The following is a 17632-nucleotide window of genomic DNA, read 5'->3' as shown; positions in this document are numbered from 1 at the left end:
AGTACATGTTTGATATTTTATTTCCAAGAGTCCTCATACTGATGTACATCATAACAATATTCACAGATATCAACATCCAAACATATTTTGTTTTTTTGTCAGTGAGGTACAACTTTACACTGCATTAGATAGATAGATAGATAGATAGATAGATAGATAGATAGATAGATAGATAGATAGATAGATAGATAGATAGCCTCCTGACCGCGTCCTCTACAGATACATTATATCTACTCGTGTGGTTTGTGTCTAAGAAGCTGAAATCATCACCAGCAGCTGTCGAGTCTAAAATAAAACACAGAACTACACATGCTGAGAAACCTTTCAGCTCTTCAAAAGGCTGTCTGTGGTTTTGAACCTTGTTCTGTGTGAGAAAGTCTCACAGCTGCTGCAAGTGTCAACATGTGATGAAGAGGAGTTTGACACCTCACAGCTGAACATGACTTCTTAAACAGAGGAGGTAAAAACAGATGGAAATACAATGTTAAACAATCTCAGTGATCACAAAGCATGATGGGAGCTTCTCTGCTTATGTTTGTGCAACTGTAACTGTGAGTTTGCCACAGTGCAGCAGTCCCACCAGCAGCAGCAGCAGAGGCACCATCACTATGGTGAACACCGTCCTTAAGACGAGGACGACATGTATGAAGAGGTCTGAACAGGGACAAGTCTCTCTGTGATGAGCTGCAGAGACAAGAGAACATATCTGCTGTAACATCATGACAGTATTAACAGTATGTAACAGGTTGTCTCTGAGAGCTGCTGGAGCACAAGTTGAACACTGACACATTTTAAACAGTGTCATGTCTCACCTCTGACAGCCATCCAGCTCTCTGGTGACTCTCCAGCTCCAGAGATGTGACACTTGTAGAGTCCTTGATCACACTTGGAAACACTGTGGATGGTCATCTCTCCTGTAGAGCTGCTCCTGATGAGGACGCCATCTTTGTAGAAACCAGCTGAGAGGTGGGAAGAAGACATCTTCTTCCTGCAGGTCAGAGTCACGTTGTTGCCTTCTTCCACAGGGAGGACAGGACTCTCCAGGATCACTGAACCAGCTGAACAACAAAGGTTTGCCTTTAACTTTAAGTTATCAATATATGCAAGCCATTGCTGTTTTTACAGAGCTTCCTGCACACCTCTTTTACATACGTACATTTGCTCACGTTTGTGTCTGAGAGTCTAAATCTAAACACAAAACCATCATAAACTGAAAACTGGCCTCTTAAAAATAGTTCCTGCATCAGTGCCTCTGTGGTTTTAACCTCTTCTTGTGTGTGAGAAAGTCTGACAGTTGCTGCTATTAGCATACACCATAGTCTCAACATAGTCCTAGCAGCAGCAGCAGCAGCAGCAGAGCCACCATTAGAACAGTCAAAACAGGTATTTAGAGGAGGGGAAGTGCTTCAACAAAAGAGCGTATATCCTCTGGAACACCAGGACAGTATTAACAGACAGACAGTAACAGTACGTTAATATGTAGCAGGCTGTCAGTGACGCCATGATTTAGCTTTCCTCTGGCACAAATTAAAAAATCTGTTGGGTTTGTGTTCTGCTCTTTAAAGAACCATCAGTAGATCATATAATATAACCAATAAATAGCACTGCAGAAAAATATCCTAATTTTAGCTACTTTAATTTTAAACAGTGTCATGTCTCACCTCCGACAGCCATCCAGCTCTCTGGTGACTCTCCAGCTCCAGGGACGACACACCTATAGAATCCTTCATCAGACTTGGAGACATTGTTAATGGTCATCTCTCCTGTAGAGCTGCTCCTGATGAGGACGCCATCTTTGTAGAAACCAGCTCTAAGGTTAGAAGTCGTCTTGTCTCTGCAGGTCAGAGTCACATTGTCTCCCTCCATCACAGGAAGAGCGGGACTCTCCAGGATCACTGAACCAGCTGAAGAACAAAAGTTTTATAAGTTAGTTTCTGAATGTGATGAAATACTATATTTGCTGACTTCGTGCGACTTGGTGATATCAATCTCTCCTCTGGGTTCAACATGTTTTCTTTTTTTTTTCAGAAAATAATGTTATGGATATGAAGCAAATACTTCTCACAAAAACTTACCAGTGATGACAGAGATGTTGACACTGTTGCTTCTCTCTCCTCCTTCAGCCTCACACCAGTATTCTCCGCTGTCTTCTTGATAGGCTCTTTGAATGGTGCAGGAGGATCCTGATGGCGTCCTCTTATCACATACTGGTTCAGATTCGACATTATTCCTGATCACTCTCAGTTTAGTCGAGCCATCAAAGCCCTCACAGTCAAAGGTGACAGCGTCAGATTTAAAGTGTTGCAGTCTGTCTGGAGTGATACGAAGAAAAGCTGCATCTGAAACCAAGACAGAAATTATGGTGTCGCTAAAGAAACATTCAGAACTGGATAAATATGATGTTTATGTTAAAACAGAATTGCCAAAATTACTGTGACAGATTAAATTTGGGCTTTTTGCAAGATACATTCTGGTGTTCACTGGCAAAGTGTGCATTCATGTTAAACTGAACACAATAAGAGGTCAGTATTCAACCTTGGTTCTTTAAATGGAAAGATGATGAACAAAATGCTCAGGAGTTTTTAGAATTTTGTTTTTGTCACTCACCACTTTTCTGAGTGTAACTGTTGAGCAGAGTGAATTCAAGCATCACTGGATAAAGAAAGGAGCTAAGTTAAATATCAGACATAGATGTTCGATATACAGGATGGAAAACTTAGTAAAGAAATAAGAAAAGCTGAGACTCAGTACTCACACAGTGTGAAGCAGAGAGCTGTGACCTCCATGGTGTCTTGCTGCGGACTGACTGAGCACCAGACTGAAATACAGCTCAAGTACGTAGGCGACAACTTCCTCTTCCTGTTCAGTTTGATCCGGATGTTGATGCAAAAAGTGGAGCCAGAGTCACATTGGTTCGACATACAGTTTGTCAGTCTTGAGTTTTAAGTACAAGAGGGTCGACCATCTGCCACTCCGGTTGGCTCAGGTACATAGCTGGTTGAAATGTAAAACTGTTTAAAACTGTAGCTGCTGGTTGTGAACATTAATCACTGTTCTAAATTGAGTCAACAACAGCTGGTCATAGATCTCAGTGATTATCATCTGAATTAAATGTTGAAGGAAGATTCAAGTATAGAAATCATGGTGACCAGGTAGAATGACGCAATACTTGGAAAAACATGCCCCAAAGTCGTGTTTTTAGATAAGTATTATTATTCTGCTGTTGTAGCAGGAACGACAAATCCAGGGCCTGCTCCACCAGGAGGAACCCAGGGCCCTCTGCACCAGGAGGAACCCAGGGCCCACTGCACCAGGAGCAACCCAGGGCCCACTGCACCAGGAGGAACCCAGGGACAGCTGCACCAGAAGGAACCCAGGGCCCTCTGCACCAGGAGCAACCCAGGGCCCACTGCACCAGGAGGAACCCAGGGCCCACTGCACCAGAAGGAACCCAGGGCCCTCTGCACCAGGAGCAACCCAGGGCCCACTGCACCAGAAGGAACCCAGGGCCCTCTGCACCAGGAGCAACCCAGGGCCCACTGCACCAGGAGGAACCCAGGGCCCACTGCACCAGGAGCAACCCAGGGCCCACTGCACCAGGAGGAACCCAGGGACAGCTGCACCAGAAGGAACCCAGGGCCCTCTGCACCAGGAGGAACCCAGGGCCCTCTGCACCAGGAGCAACCCAGGGCCCACTGCACCAGGAGGAACCCAGGGCCCACTGCACCAGGAGGAACCCAGGGCCAACTGCACCAGGAGGAACCCAGGGCCCACTGCACCAGGAGGAACCCAGGGCCCTCTGCACCAGGAGGAACCCAGGGCCCGCTGCACCAGGAGGAACCCAGGGCCCACTGCACCAGGAGGAACCCAGGGCCAACTGCACCAGGAGCAACCCAGGGCCCACTGCACCAGGAGCAACCCAGGGCCCTCTGCACCAGGAGCAACCCAGGGCCCTCTGCACCAGGAGCAACCCAGGGCCCTCTGCACCAGGAGCAACCCAGGGCCCTCTGCACCAGGAGCAACCCAGGGCCCACTGCACCAGGAGGAACCCAGGGCCAACTGCACCAGGAGGAACCCAGGGCCCACTGCACCAGGAGGAACCCAGGGCCCTCTGCACCAGGAGGAACCCAGGGCCCACTGCACCAGGAGGAACCCAGGGCCCACTGCACCAGGAGGAACCCAGGGACAGCTGCACCAGGAGCAACCCAGGGCCCACTGCACCAGGAGGAACCCAGGGCCCTCTGCACCAGGAGGAACCCAGGGCCCTCTGCATCAGGAGGAACCCAGGGCCCTCTGCACCAGGAGCAACCCAGGGCCAGCTGCACCAGGAGGAACCCAGGGCCCACTGCACCAGGAGGAACCCAGGGCCCTCTGCATCAGGAGGAACCCAGGGCCCTCTGCACCAGGAGCAACCCAGGGACAGCTGCACCAGGAGGAACCCAGGGCCCTCTGCACCAGGAGGAACCCAGGGCCCACTGCACCAGGAGCAACCCAGGGCCCACTGCACCAGGAGCAACCCAGGGCCAACTGCACCAGGAGGAACCCAGGGCCCTCTGCACCAGGAGGAACCCAGGGCCCACTGCACCAGGAGCAACCCAGGGCCAACTGCACCAGGAGGAACCCAGGGCCCTCTGCACCAGGAGGAACCCAGGGCCCTCTGCACCAGGAGGAACCCAGGGCCCACTGCACCCGGAGCAACCCAGGGCCCACTGCACCAGGAGGAACCCAGGGCCCTCTGCACCAGGAGGAACCCAGGGCCCACTGCACCAGGAGGAATCCAGGACCATCTACACCAGGAGGAACCCAGATAGCCAGGCCCTGGGTTCCTCCTGGTGAAGATGGTCCTGGATTCCTCCTGGTGCAGAGGCCTCTGGTTTGAAAGCACATTTCACTGCCAGTCCTTCAGCCTTTATCTTTAAACCAGGAGCGCCACCTGGTGGGGTCAGAAAATAAAGAAAGTGGTTCATGAGGCTTCATTTGGCCATCACTGCCTATGGGATGTTATGTATCGGTGCATCAGACGCCACCAAGTACCACCACAGACTGTCCAGGAGCTCACTGACGCCCTGATCCAGGTCTGGAAGGAGATCCCCCAGGACACCGTCTGCCGACTCATCAGGAATATGCCATTTTTGGGATTGTCTACTGGCAGGTGGGGGCCGTAGTACACACTACTGAGTCACATGATGAGTTGATGTGATAAAAAAATTCACACATGTTGAATCAGCCTGTGAGTAAATTTTTTGTGTTTTGATTTTCAGTGTGTTTTTGAATCCAGCCCTCAGTGGGTTGATGACTTTGGTTTCCACTGTTTCTCACCGTGGTCAGTTAGCCTGCCCTGCAGGAGTGCTGTGTTGTGTTTTTTTGGCAACTCGTTCAGAGACGTTCTTGTTCTAGAGTCTCACGAGTTGCAGGCTAACTGACCACGGTGAGAAATGATGCTATAAAAGTGGAGTAAATTACGTCGTTTCAAGTCAGTTTTGCATGTGGCAGCCTCAGGGAACTTTCATTACATTTTTATTACATTTTCAAAAGTGGGTTCCGTGCAATTCAAGTGTATGGAAAAATCCAGCTAGCCGCTATCCTCTGATACCCCGAATGAGTTTTGTGGATTAAAAAACTACACTGGTCGGCATGAGGGTCAGTAAGTACTGTCTGTATTTTCATTCTAAAGTGGCCATGTCCTTTAATATGGCCTTTATGTTGAGTTTGTTGCTGATGAATGTTGCAACAGTGAGACACATTTACACTTACATTTATCCCTTCATAACTCCCTGAGCTGCTGATAAAACAAAGTAAGTAAAGGTCAGGAGCTTATCAGTGATTTAAGGACTTTGGCCACGCAGTCAGGTGAGTTGACTGAGACACACAACATTCAGCAGGTATGTGGTCTTTGTCTCACATTTAATCTAAAAAAAATTAGAAACTTTCAGTGCAAAAAGTGTCTTCATGCTGAGTTATGATCTCTGTCAACCACAACTTTCAATCAAAGCAGTCTTTTCTAATCAAGACACCTGTTTGTTTTAACACCTAACTGTGACAGAGAGTCTGTACTGTGATGAATGTACCGAACACCCTGGACTTTGTAACATAGAAAAGGCTGAAGTGTAACTAAAAGATTAAACAAGCTTCAAGCTTCAAAACACCTTTTAATTCACTATGGGATGTTTAAAAGTCTTAAGCTACAACAATGAAATGTGTTTTACTGAACGAAGCGCAGACAGGCTCACACAAGAGTAACAGAAGTGAAAGTACGATGTCATGACTCTGTCAATGTTTGTTAAAGAGTTGTCACCACAGAGAATTAAGGAAAAGTGAATGTGTTCTCACAGGTGTTGAGTTTGTGGGAACCAAACAGAGGATATAATATAATAAAATATAATATGTGAATATAATATGTGTAACTTACAAGAAGAGCACAGCAGATGGCAGTAGAGATTGTTTTATTTGTTGGAGCCTCCTGTACAAGAACACGACATATACAGACATGATGGCATGGTTAAAATATATATATATAATGATAATAATAGAATATTTTTCAGATTAATAGCATAATTTAAAAATAAAGTAAAAGTTTTTGCATTAAGAACCACTGAAAAGCCTTTTCCCTGAAGCTTAACACCATCGTCACTGTTTGCTGTTCATCTTCAGCACTCCATGATGCTCTTCCACGCAGACAAAAGGGCCCTTAAATCTCATCTCAGACCCCTCAGTGTTCTGGTTTTCCATCTCCTCCTAACACACTCCTGTAGAGGTAACTCACACACAGATACATCCTCATAGGTCACTATTATGTCACTGATAAGTCAAAGCTATGGGCTGACCACCAGAACTGCATGTTTCCTGTCTGCCTTCAATCAATGAAGGCTAAAGTGCTGACAAGAAAGAGTCCCAGTTATGTTTTCATACAGACGTCACTGCTGTGTGAAGACAATATTCTGTGTTACTAATGCTGTGTCTTATAGGAGTGGGTGAGGCCTCACAGAGTTGAGCAAATGCACTTCCTCTGTGAACATTAAAACACACATTTGTCTTCCAGGTCAGTCTCAGCTGATTGGCTCCTCTCAGCCAATAGTAGCAACACTTGGGGATGACATCATTTTGCCATGTCGTCTGGAGCCTGCGGAAGATGTTACTGGCTTGACGTTGGAGTGGACGAGACCTGACCTGAACCCCAGATTTGTCTACGTGTGGCGTTCTCAACAGGAACTTGTGGGTAAAAAACACAAGTCCTTTGAGGGAAGAACATCACTGTTCGTCGATGAGCTGAAGTTTGGAAACATTTCACTGAGACTGTCCAAAGTCAAACTCTCTGATCACGGAACATACAGATGTTTTATTCCAGCACTGGCCAGGCACACTGTTGTTCATCTAGTTGTTGGTAAGTTCATAATGTATGTGTTCATGGTGCATGTTTAGCTCAGTGTCTCCACCTCCAGAAAAAAGATGAACATATCTGAAATACTAAAAGTCAGGAAGGAGTATATGCATTAGATAGACACCTTTCAAGAGGCTAAACTAATTTTGCTAATATCTTAATGCACTATGCGCAAGCTGTCACTTCCAATAATTGCATTGTACATTGTGCTTTTTGCTCATCATCAGGTGCTGCGTCCTCACCTGTCATCAGTTTAGCAGGGATCGACAGAGACAAGGGGGGAGTGGTGTTACAGTGTGAGTCTGCAGGCTGGCATCCAGAGCCTGAGGTGTTGTGGCTGGACGGTGAGGGAAAGCTCCTCTCTGCTGGACCTACAGAGACAGTCAGAGGTCCTGATGACCTCTATACTGTCAGCAGCAGAGTGACTGTGGAGAAGAGACACAGCAACAGCTTCACCTGTAGAGTCCAACAGAGGAACATCAACCAGACCACAGAGACACACATCCAGGTTCCAGGTTAACATGAATTATAAACTGTATAATGCAATAACTGTATTTGTTCACATAGCAGAGGTGCTTTTTTAATAAATGACACATTATTCTGTGTTCTTGTTTTTGTTTCAGATGATTTCTTTCAGGTCCAGTCCACTCACTCTTCTGTCACAACTGGCTTGGCTGTTGGTTTAGCTGTGTGTGTCCTGATTATTGTGTTACTTCTCTTTGTGGTGTGGAAATGGAGACAAAACATAATCAGTAAGTCACAAACTAGCAGTGCTTCATGACTGTCAAGTGATATTAAAAGTGTAGTTATTAAAATACCAGCATTTTGGATCATGGAATGAAAAAGAAATGCTGTGGTATATGCACATTTATTTCCAATAAGTCAAACTGTCAGGTGTTTTATTTTTATTACCTATTTGATACATCATTTGAGACTCAAATGATTCTACACTGTGTTTCCCCAAAATGGAAGTAAATAAGAAATAAGAAAGTGTCTTGTGATTTAAGTTTCCTGCCTTTGTTGTTTTTACACAGAGACCAAGAGAGGCCACAGTGAGGAAGAAATAGAGGCTTTAAAGGGAAAAGGGAAGGAAGAGAGCAAACACGTAAGTAAAGATAAAGAACATTACTTTCAGTAAAGGAGGAGGAAAAACAAGAGCAGCAAAAGTAAAGTTTGTACTGACCAAGAAGGAAAGAAAACAAATGACATTAAAAAATCAGGATCAATTGCAGTTACATTCAAGTGCTGTAGACATCAAAAATCACATCCCACATCATGTCTCTGTTCGTCTCTCATCTCTCTGAGCAGCTTCACGAGGAGCAGCAGAGGAGGGAGGAGGCAGAGAGGGAAGTTCAGACCCTGAAAGAGGAGCTGGAGACCAAGAAGACTGAGGTTCATCTTTATATTTAACACACTGATTTCAGTTTGATGTCACGTTCTTTATGTCATCTATACTGTAGACACCATCAAACTTAAAGTATTTTAAAGACAAAGACAAAGACAAAGTAATTCCAAGACGAGATCCAAAAGGACCCGACCAAGTCCAGACTGAGCCTATTGCTGTGTCTCAAATCACGTACTGCAGTCAAAAAGTTGAGTTTGGAACTATGGACACTTCTCGCCCTCAGTGGTCGCCATCTTGGCTACGTAGCGGGAAGGAGAGGGACCACTTTTCACACAGGAAATGGCGGTCGAGGACTGCGCGACCGTGAACGTCGCTGCATTGTACAAATATATGTGTTTTTTGCACTAAGCACCACTATACTGTTGTCAGGTATAAGCCAGCAGTATGTTTGTTGGGTTCATTTAGCAGTCTGTAATGATTTGGTACCGCGAACGATAACACAAATGCTAATGCTAGTTTGCTAACTAGTTCATTTGCAGTCGTCATTTCCGGTGAGTGCACAACAGTCATGTTTGGTTTGAGACAACACTACCCTGTCGAACTTCGCACACTACACCAATGAGTACACAGTGCACACAATATACTACATAGAAGTGTACTAATGGAAGTATGTGATTTGAGACACAGCATAAATATATTATGTCCTTTTGCACATCACAACCAAACTAAAAACAAACAGCGCATTTAAAAATGTGACCAGAAGATAATGCTGATTAATTCCTGTTCATCACTTTACTTTACTTTTCTTGGAGTATAAATACACTATACTAAATATTCATGATTCTCTTTCTCCTCCCAGTATGAAAGTAAACTAGCTGAAGTCCAGCAACAACTGCAGAGCCTGAAGGAGGAGCTGGAGACCAAGACCAGGGAGGTTCGACACTTTAAATGAATCTCTCACCGTATCTTAAACATCCTTTTCTTCCATGTTTCCAAAGGCAGCTGTTTCCTAATATAGTGTTCTTGAGGGATATGTGTGAAGCTCTTAGAAATCAATTTGGACCTCTAAAAGTATTTGCTACAAGACAATGGGATCCAGTTCTCAAGTTTGATTCTGATTTATGTCTCAGTGTGTTGTATATGTAGTGTCATGGTTTCATAACAGAACATGTCTCTCTTTACCTCTTTCTCCTTCACACCAGTTGGAGGAAAACAAAGCTGCTCAGTCTGTGTCTTGGGTAAGTATTTAAGGTATCAACATAGCAAAGTAATTCCATTACTTCAATATAACCATTATTTTGAGTATCAAGATGCCTCTTTACCTATTTTCTTTTTTTGTTTTATACTTAAGTGTCAAATAAGAAAACTGCTGATTTATAACTTACATTTTGAACATGGTCCTAGTGGTTTTATGTCACTCTGTGTTGTCTTCACTCATATGACTTCCAGAAACATGTCTCTTATTGTGTTGTTTTCATATTTCTCATCTCAGTTTAACTTGACGATAACCACCAAGCAGACACTCGAGAACGAGCAGCAGAGGAGAGAGCAAGCTGAGAAACAAGTCCAGGACCTGAAACAGAAACTGAATGACAAGATTAAAGAGGTTCATAATTTGTATGCTCAATCTTTATCTGCTTGTTTGTTTAAGTATTCCCCACTTTAGTTAGTTCATTTATATTTTAAATAGTCATTACAAAAAGAGAAGTAATAACAAAGTTTATTTGTTTAATGTTTAGCTGTTAAGTGCTTTATACATAACACAACAATAAAATACACAGTTAATGTTTGAATAATGGGCGGCAGTAGCTCAGTCCATAGGGACTTGGGTTGGGAACCGGAGGGTCGCCTGCTCGAGTCCCCATCCGGACCAAAATATGGAGCGTGGACTAGGTCCTGTTTGTGCATGTGTGTGTCTTTCGGACCTGTGTGTAATTGACAAGCAAGAGTGAAAACATTGAATTTCCCCTCAGGGGGATTAATAAAGTAAATAAACATAAACTTAAACTTAACCTGGCAAGTATAGGGAAATGATAATATAATAAAATAATAAATGAAAATGGAATAAAAAGAGGAGGAAAAGCAGATGATGAATGCACTGATTTTGGGTTCACACATAGATCACTGTGATCCAATCAGAAGCATGACAAATGAAAATGAAATAATAATCATGTTGCTGTCTAAATACATGGCACCAAATACAGGATGTTGCTTTTTGACAGTTTATTAGTACAATAGGGATAGAAATAAATATTTTTTTAAAGAAGTGTTTTTGTATGATCCCATCAATGTAACATTTTGCCCTATCAAAAATATTTGTCTTTCATCGTTTGTCTGTTGGTCTCTCTCCTCTGTCGGAGCAGCTCCAGGAGGAGCAGCAGAGGAGGGAGGAGGCTGAGAATAGAGTGAAGACCCTGGAAGAGGAGCTGAAGATCAAAGAGGATGAGGTCCAGATGCACCATGTGCTCCATGCTGAACAGCAAAACACCACACTGTCAGGCAAACTGAGTTTAAAGGTCAGGAAAATGATAATCTTTTATGATCAATGGAAGAGCATGTTTAAATTGATAATGTAGTCAATGTTGAGCTTTTTAAACGGAGAGTCAGACTTCAAAGGTTTCTTTGTATTTTCCAATGAATTTTTCTACTTTTTGATGTGTATTCATTTCTGTTGTGTATTTTTTGCTGTGTCTTAACTCACATGCCTTAACAAAATCCTGACTTGCATCTTGTCTCTGGTCATCTCTCTCTCAGTTAAAGAAGCTGAAACATAAGCAACATCTCCAGCAGCAGAGCGAGGAGGAAGCTGAGAAGGAAGCTCAGACCTCGAAGGACAGTGGTGTAGTTGATGAGGTGGGTGTACGATAAGGAAGATGGTAAGTTACAAAGGAGGAGGTGGGTTTAGTCTCCTATGTGTTCCAGTGAATTTATGGCTGATAGGTGTGTATACCCCAAATACCTCCACTTCACTGCTGAAGGGCAAAGTGAATTTCAAGGTCAGGAAAATACCAAACATTTATAGTGTTGCTTGCACTTGTCATTGTGCCACCATGAAAATAGCAATATTACCTGTTAATATTATAATAATATTATTAGTCCTGGTTTGAGCCTGGGTGCGGGAGCCCTTGCCCTCTCCAGGTACTCCGGCTTCCTCCCACAGTCCAAAGACATGCAGGTTGGGGGTAGGTTGACTGGTGACTAAATTGTCCGTAGGTGTGAATGTGAATGGTTGTCTGTCTCTACATGTCAGCCCTGCAATAGTCTGGCGACCTGTCCAGGGTGAACCCTGCCTCTACCCCGTGACCCTCAAGAGGATAAGCGGTTAGAATGATTATTGGTTGAAGCCCAGTAGCATCCAAAATCCAGTCAATTTGAAGTCCAAACTGAGGCCAGAACAGAGTCCTGTTTTATACCAAGACCCAAAACTAACTCTCACTCTTGCGTCACTCTCGCTATGTTGTAGTTTACTCAATGAAATATGTCCCAATAATAAAACATGTCTGTCATCTTCTGTCTCCCCAGACTGAAGACAATCAAGCTGAAGTCCAGCAGCTCCAAAATGAGAATCAGAGGATGGAGAACAACCAGCAGACCCTGAACCAAAAGGTGGAGATCAACATAAAGATTAATCTCGATGTAGATATACATGGAAAATTCTTGGGTGGGTGGGTTGTTGGGGTGGTCTGGGGTTGGTGGTTCTGGCGACCTGTCCAGGGTGTACCCTGCCTCACACCCAATGACAGCTGTAATAGGCTCCAGCACACCCAAGACCCTGTACCAGGATTAGCGGTTCTGACAAATGAATGAATCGTTTCAGATCTGGGATATTTGACACTGCATACAATGACCTGTGAAAACCATTTACAGATACAGAGCAGATAAAAAAATCCATTGTGTTTTAACAAGTTTTACAGCACAAAAAATGTATTTTTAGTTGCAGACTACGGAGACATGTCATCAGATCAAAGGACATTTGGGTTAAAATTAATTTCTGTCTTTAAGTTGGAGAACATCCAACATTCTACTGCAGGAGACAACAATGAAGATCTGCCAGAGAACAATAATCGGGTAAGGACACAGTGCCCTGGGCACGACCATCATCACAAATATGTACACACAGAAACACATAAGGTCATTTTGTTGTTGTGTTGTCCCAGGATCACAATCTGACCAGCCCAGCCAATCAGGACTCAGCCAAGAGTCACATTACTGTGGATGAGGTCGACGTGCACGGCAAACATGTTCGTCTCAGCAACAAGTCTGAAAAGGTAACTGAGTGAGTCTTCTAATGGGCCTTTTAAACCAAGAAGGTGATGCTGCCATGGCCCAACAGAACCACAAAGACTTCTGGTCACACACTGTACAAACTACTGTATGTTACACTCCTGTATGTATGCTCCCTCTCCTGTCCAATTTCCTTCATGCAGGATGTTTTTTAAGACATGTAAAATATTCATTTAATTGGTGTCTCTGGGTCTCATTCTTTCACTCCCACTCATGTTTCCCTCCTGCAGGACCAACCAATGGGAGACTGGGAATTACATATACGAGTCAACAACAGAAAACCCATGGAATACCATTTTAAGCCCTCGTTCATACTGAAGGCTGGAAACACTGTCACTGTGAGTCATAACTTTGTTGTTGATGTTTTTTGTTTCTTTTTGTTCTTTGTTTTTATTCAGTTTTCCACCTAACCCTGCATGAGGAGAGCTGTCATGACATTGAGTGAAATACGAAAAACAACTTCTTTATTTTTCTGTGGTGTGTGCTGGCACTGCAATGAGCCAATCATACTCAAATTCATCTGACAGACATTTTGACTTGTGGTTTCTTTAGCAAATGCAACCAGTTCAAATGCTAACACAGAGACTCGAGAGAAGCTTCCAACTCCTGCATATATAGACAGTAGCTCCTCCTACACATGGGAAATACAATTAGTAAATCAATCAAAAATCAGCAGTGATTAATTCATACTCTTCAGATTACTTTTATAAGTTAACAGTGAAAAAACATTGCTACACACTTCAAAAGAGTAAAAATGTTCTTAAACTGCTCAAAATCAACACTTGCACAAATATCTCACATAACTCCCCCTCATCCATACTACACTTTGCACATTCCCCCAGGAACTTGACTATAAAAGGAATTCAAATGGGCGGGGACTGGTTTGGCAGTTCCTGAGTCCAAACCAGAGGTTGGCCAAGTGCAGTCTAGAGGAGAGGTGAGAAACACAAAAGAATTGGTCAAATAAAAAGATTTAAAACAGTATCGTCAGACTTTTCTTCCTGACTTCATGTAAATGTGCCTGTGACACTGAAGCACCTAAAACAACGACACACCTACAACTACCACATTTCAACCTTAATCGTGCTAATTACCAACCCCAGACACCTGCCGGCTAGATGGTGTGTGAAAGTGCCTGAAGGTGGACAAGCATCGTGTGTGTTTCTCTTTTACCATTAGAGGTCACGGGGCATCCCTGTGACACTGACTTATCAATGTCATTGCTGTTTGTCATTGATGCTGCTCTGTTCTGTTCACAGGGGTCTTTGCTACTGCTCTCCCTGCCTTAGGCTTTCCATGTAGGCACAAGGAAGGGCAGAGCGGCTCCATTACAGAGCCATACCGCCAAATAGAATATTGCAAATAGAAATTAAGTTTTCTTTGACTGAAATGTTCCTGACTGAACTTTTCATTGTTATGTGGTATAGGGAGAGGTCAGCCAACCTAATGTTAGTATAAAGAGTGAGAGAGTCCACATTAGGAGGTGGATGGGTCAAACACAAGACGTTCTCCCAGGAGAGTCGAGTCGTGTTATTTTAAGTTTGTGACGTGTATCATGTGGAGTACGTCATTCGTTACTTATACACCATGTAACATTTTTGTATTAAGCCAACCCGTGCTGTTTTTTTTTAATTAACCTCATAGTCTTGGCACCTAAACCAAATGAAAGTGAAAATGAAACCATACGACGCTGCTCCTAATGCTAACGGAATTGTGATAACGACATTCTGAACATACTAGTGGGAGTAGCGAGACCCTTCTAACCCTTATCTATGATACTGTTAAGCACTAATAACAGCCATTTATTGGAGTGATAACACTGAGTGAAATGGTGGTAAATGTTTACTTGTATGGTAAATTTGTGACGTTTTTCAGATCTGGGCTCATGGCCATGGTGTCTGGTTTGAGAAGTCTACTGACCTGGTGTGGTCGAGCCAGAAACCCTGGGGCACTGGAGAACAACTGCTTGTCACCATCTACAGCAACACTGGAGAGGTCTGACATCACCTTACATCACATATGTTGACAAATACACGTTATGACCAAAAGTATGTGGCCACACACCTGTCCACATACGTTAGTGTATGTTTGATCTAGGCCTGTTTTTCTGGGGTTGGTCAAGGCCTCTTTGTTCAGTTGGAGGGAAATCTTAATGCCACAGCAAACAACACTGTAGATTGTGTTCTTCCAACTTCTGTGAGATTCAATGCATCAGCCTGTGGCTTCTTGACTTCTATTGCCAGGTTGTTTTCTCTTTCTCAGGTGGAGGCAAGCAAAATGTTGGAGCTTGGGAGCTCTCAGACGTACCAGGAGAAGATTATCTGCATGACTAGTCAGGATTCAGCAACGGGACCCATCACTGTGGATGAGGTCGAACTGAAGGGCGAATATGTTCGTCTCAGCAACACGTCCGATAAGGTAATGTTATCTGTGTGCAGCTAGACACTGTGTGAGTTCTATATTCGCATGTACAGTAAGCTCTGTAGCTACACAATAACCCAGTGTACACAGGAATACTCCAATGGGTCATTCAAACCCAGACAGTGATGCTGCCAGGACTCAAGCACAGCACTTCTAACATGCTGAGTCACATACTGTACAAACTACTGTATGTTACACGTAGATGTTTTGTGGAAATGACCCATATAGAACATTAAATAAATATCTCTCTGTCCCTTTGGCAGGCCCAAGAATTGAAGGACTGGGAATTGCATATACAGGTCAACTACAGAAAACCCATCGTGTACAAATTTTCTTCCTCATTCATACTCGTGGCTGGAAACACTGTCACAGTGAGTTTTTTAATTGCATTATTATTGCGTTTGTTTATTTTTTCTCTTTGTTTCTTAATGTCCTTTCTTATTTATTCAACTCTTCACCGAATCTTTTATGAAAACAACTGTGACTTAAACTCAGATTCAAACATCACCAAATGTGACTGAAATAAGAAAAGACAAGGTCCATTATATTTTTATTTTATGATGTGTTTTAGCACTGCAGTGATCCAAACATAGTCCAACCTGAAACCCTGTGACACTGCTTCTTTTCAGATCTGGTCTTCAGATCATCCTGCCAGAAACGATCCTCCCACTGACCTGCTGTGGCAGAACCAGAAGTCCTGGGGCACTGGAGAACAACTGCTGGTCACCGTCTACAACAACACTGGAGAGGTCTGACATCACCTCACATCACACACATGAAGATATACTGTACACTATATGGCCAAAAGTATGTGGACACACACGTCTGCCCACAATAAAATATTCCACTTTAAACATTCTATAGCTGACTGGGAAACAGATGGAAGATGATTATTTTTATTAAGATGTGATCAGAGCTGATGATAAGTACACACATATCATTCCAGTCCACTTTGATAGAAGAGATGCTGACTGATAAATCAAAGACCTGCAGCAGTAAAAACGACTCCAATAGCCCTGGTAGCATAATTTAAATCTGGTCTGATTAGGGTCCCAGGTCTGACCCCTGAGGATCTCCAATGCTGGCTGTGAGCCAGGACTTGTCACCAACATTAGCTGCCGACCTCAGGAATGCTTTTGTGTCTGAATGGGAGCAAATCCCTGCAGCAGGTTCAACAGGTCCTCGTCAAAAGACTGAGACCAGAAGAATTAAGGCTGTCAGAGCAGAATAATAAATAATGTTCCTTTGTCCATCAACTTTGTTCTGTCGTCCACATACATTTGGCCATAAATTGCAAATATTAGCTCAGCTGTTTTACAGTTTTTCTTCTCTTTCAGGAACAGCACAACAATAACAGCTGTTTCATTTCCTATCATTTACAGGAAATGGCCACAAAATTGAAAACACCAAATATCTCTGATGGGTAATCCAGAAAACTTGAAAACACCAGGTCATCTTCCAGCGTTTATCTCCCTGAAGACATCATGTAGTGGGAAAATGCTGCTCTGGAGAAGACTGACATTCTTTACGTTGTAGAGCTGCTTAAGTCTCACAGTAACACAACTCAGTTCCTGATGTGGACATGGGTTAAAGGTGTCTTCTTTGAATAAGTTGTTTACTTCACATGCTACCACTTCTCTTGTTTTATTCTTGGCTCAGAGCCAAAGATGATACTCATGTAAAAAATGGTGATGCATGAACTAAAGGTGTCTGTGAAAGTTTAGGGTGGATATATACGGAAAAAACAGACCACAAGAAGACTGATACACACTTTCAGCTAGAAAATTTCTTGTTGATTCATTCACTTTCAAGTATGAATACAAAGACCACAAACAGCTCCAAATCAGCGTTGGAGAGGGGTGGGTCTTGCAGGTCTGGTCTGTGGGAGCTGTTCTGGCTGCTGCTCAATCGTGCAGGTCCCCTCCGTGAGAATTTGTGAATCCTAGGATGGCGAAGGATCAGCCTGCATTACTCTGCCTCTGATTGGCTTACCCTGACATTCCTACCATGAACTTCACTCCTCTTGCCTCAGCCTAACCAATTCAGCCTATATCATCTTGTTGTCATCAACAGATAAAAGCCAAAAAAAATCATGTTTGATTTTGTATTTTATTTATTTTTATTTCAAAGTCATGATACTGATGAACATTTAAAGAATATTTGCTTAAAGAAATATCAACTTTCAAAAATGTTTTTATTTTGTT

At 43.4% G+C, this 17632-nt stretch overlaps 2 protein-coding genes across 2 annotated transcripts; one reads left to right on the top strand and one right to left on the bottom strand.

Annotated features, from left to right (window-relative positions):
* Positions 1-2: 2 nt before the first annotated feature.
* Positions 3-2789, bottom strand: LOC125883967 (carcinoembryonic antigen-related cell adhesion molecule 20-like). The gene is made up of 6 exons (XM_049568654.1): positions 2756-2789; positions 2608-2652; positions 2076-2339; positions 1662-1904; positions 813-1058; positions 3-684 (listed from the first exon to the last, which is right to left on the bottom strand). The coding sequence occupies exons 1-6, from the start codon at positions 2784-2786 to the stop codon at positions 530-532; spliced, it is 984 nt and encodes a 327-aa protein (XP_049424611.1). The 5' UTR covers positions 2787-2789; the 3' UTR covers positions 3-529.
* Positions 2790-5863: 3074 nt separating this feature from the next.
* LOC125883948 (lamin-B1-like) lies at positions 5864-17527 on the top strand. Its single transcript, XM_049568611.1, has 21 exons — positions 5864-5882; positions 6652-6754; positions 7040-7381; positions 7606-7893; positions 8002-8130; positions 8413-8483; positions 8687-8770; positions 9583-9657; positions 9926-9961; positions 10216-10329; positions 11087-11239; positions 11478-11576; positions 12246-12329; positions 12726-12791; positions 12881-12991; positions 13238-13345; positions 14883-15002; positions 15270-15425; positions 15692-15799; positions 16058-16177; positions 16811-17527. The coding sequence occupies exons 2-21, from the start codon at positions 6658-6660 to the stop codon at positions 16853-16855; spliced, it is 2406 nt and encodes an 801-aa protein (XP_049424568.1). The 5' UTR covers positions 5864-5882; positions 6652-6657; the 3' UTR covers positions 16856-17527.
* The last annotated feature ends 105 nt before the right edge of the window (positions 17528-17632 follow it).

Source organism: Epinephelus fuscoguttatus, linkage group LG23 (genome assembly GCF_011397635.1).
Source record: "Epinephelus fuscoguttatus linkage group LG23, E.fuscoguttatus.final_Chr_v1".
Classification (NCBI taxonomy): Eukaryota; Metazoa; Chordata; class Actinopteri; order Perciformes; family Serranidae; genus Epinephelus; species Epinephelus fuscoguttatus.
The sequence above is the reverse complement of the archived record's forward strand: the minus strand, read 5'-3'. Positions and strand labels throughout refer to the sequence as shown.

Coding starts and splice junctions, on each gene's coding strand:
- LOC125883967 (XM_049568654.1), bottom strand. CDS start 2,786: ATGGAGGTCACAGCTCTCTGCTTCACACTGT. Junction 2,653..2,755: donor AGCTCTCTGCTTCACACTGT/GTGAGTACTGAG, acceptor TTCTTTATCCAG/TGATGCTTGAATTCACTCTG. Junction 1,059..1,661: donor GAGCTGGATGGCTGTCGGAG/GTGAGACATGAC, acceptor TTTGTTGTTCAG/CTGGTTCAGTGATCCTGGAG.
- LOC125883948 (XM_049568611.1), top strand. CDS start 6,658: ATGATGCTCTTCCACGCAGACAAAAGGGCCCTTAAATCTCATCTCAGA. Junction 15,800..16,057: donor TGGCTGGAAACACTGTCACA/GTGAGTTTTTTA, acceptor GCTTCTTTTCAG/ATCTGGTCTTCAGATCATCC. Junction 16,178..16,810: donor TCTACAACAACACTGGAGAG/GTCTGACATCAC, acceptor TATCATTTACAG/GAAATGGCCACAAAATTGAA.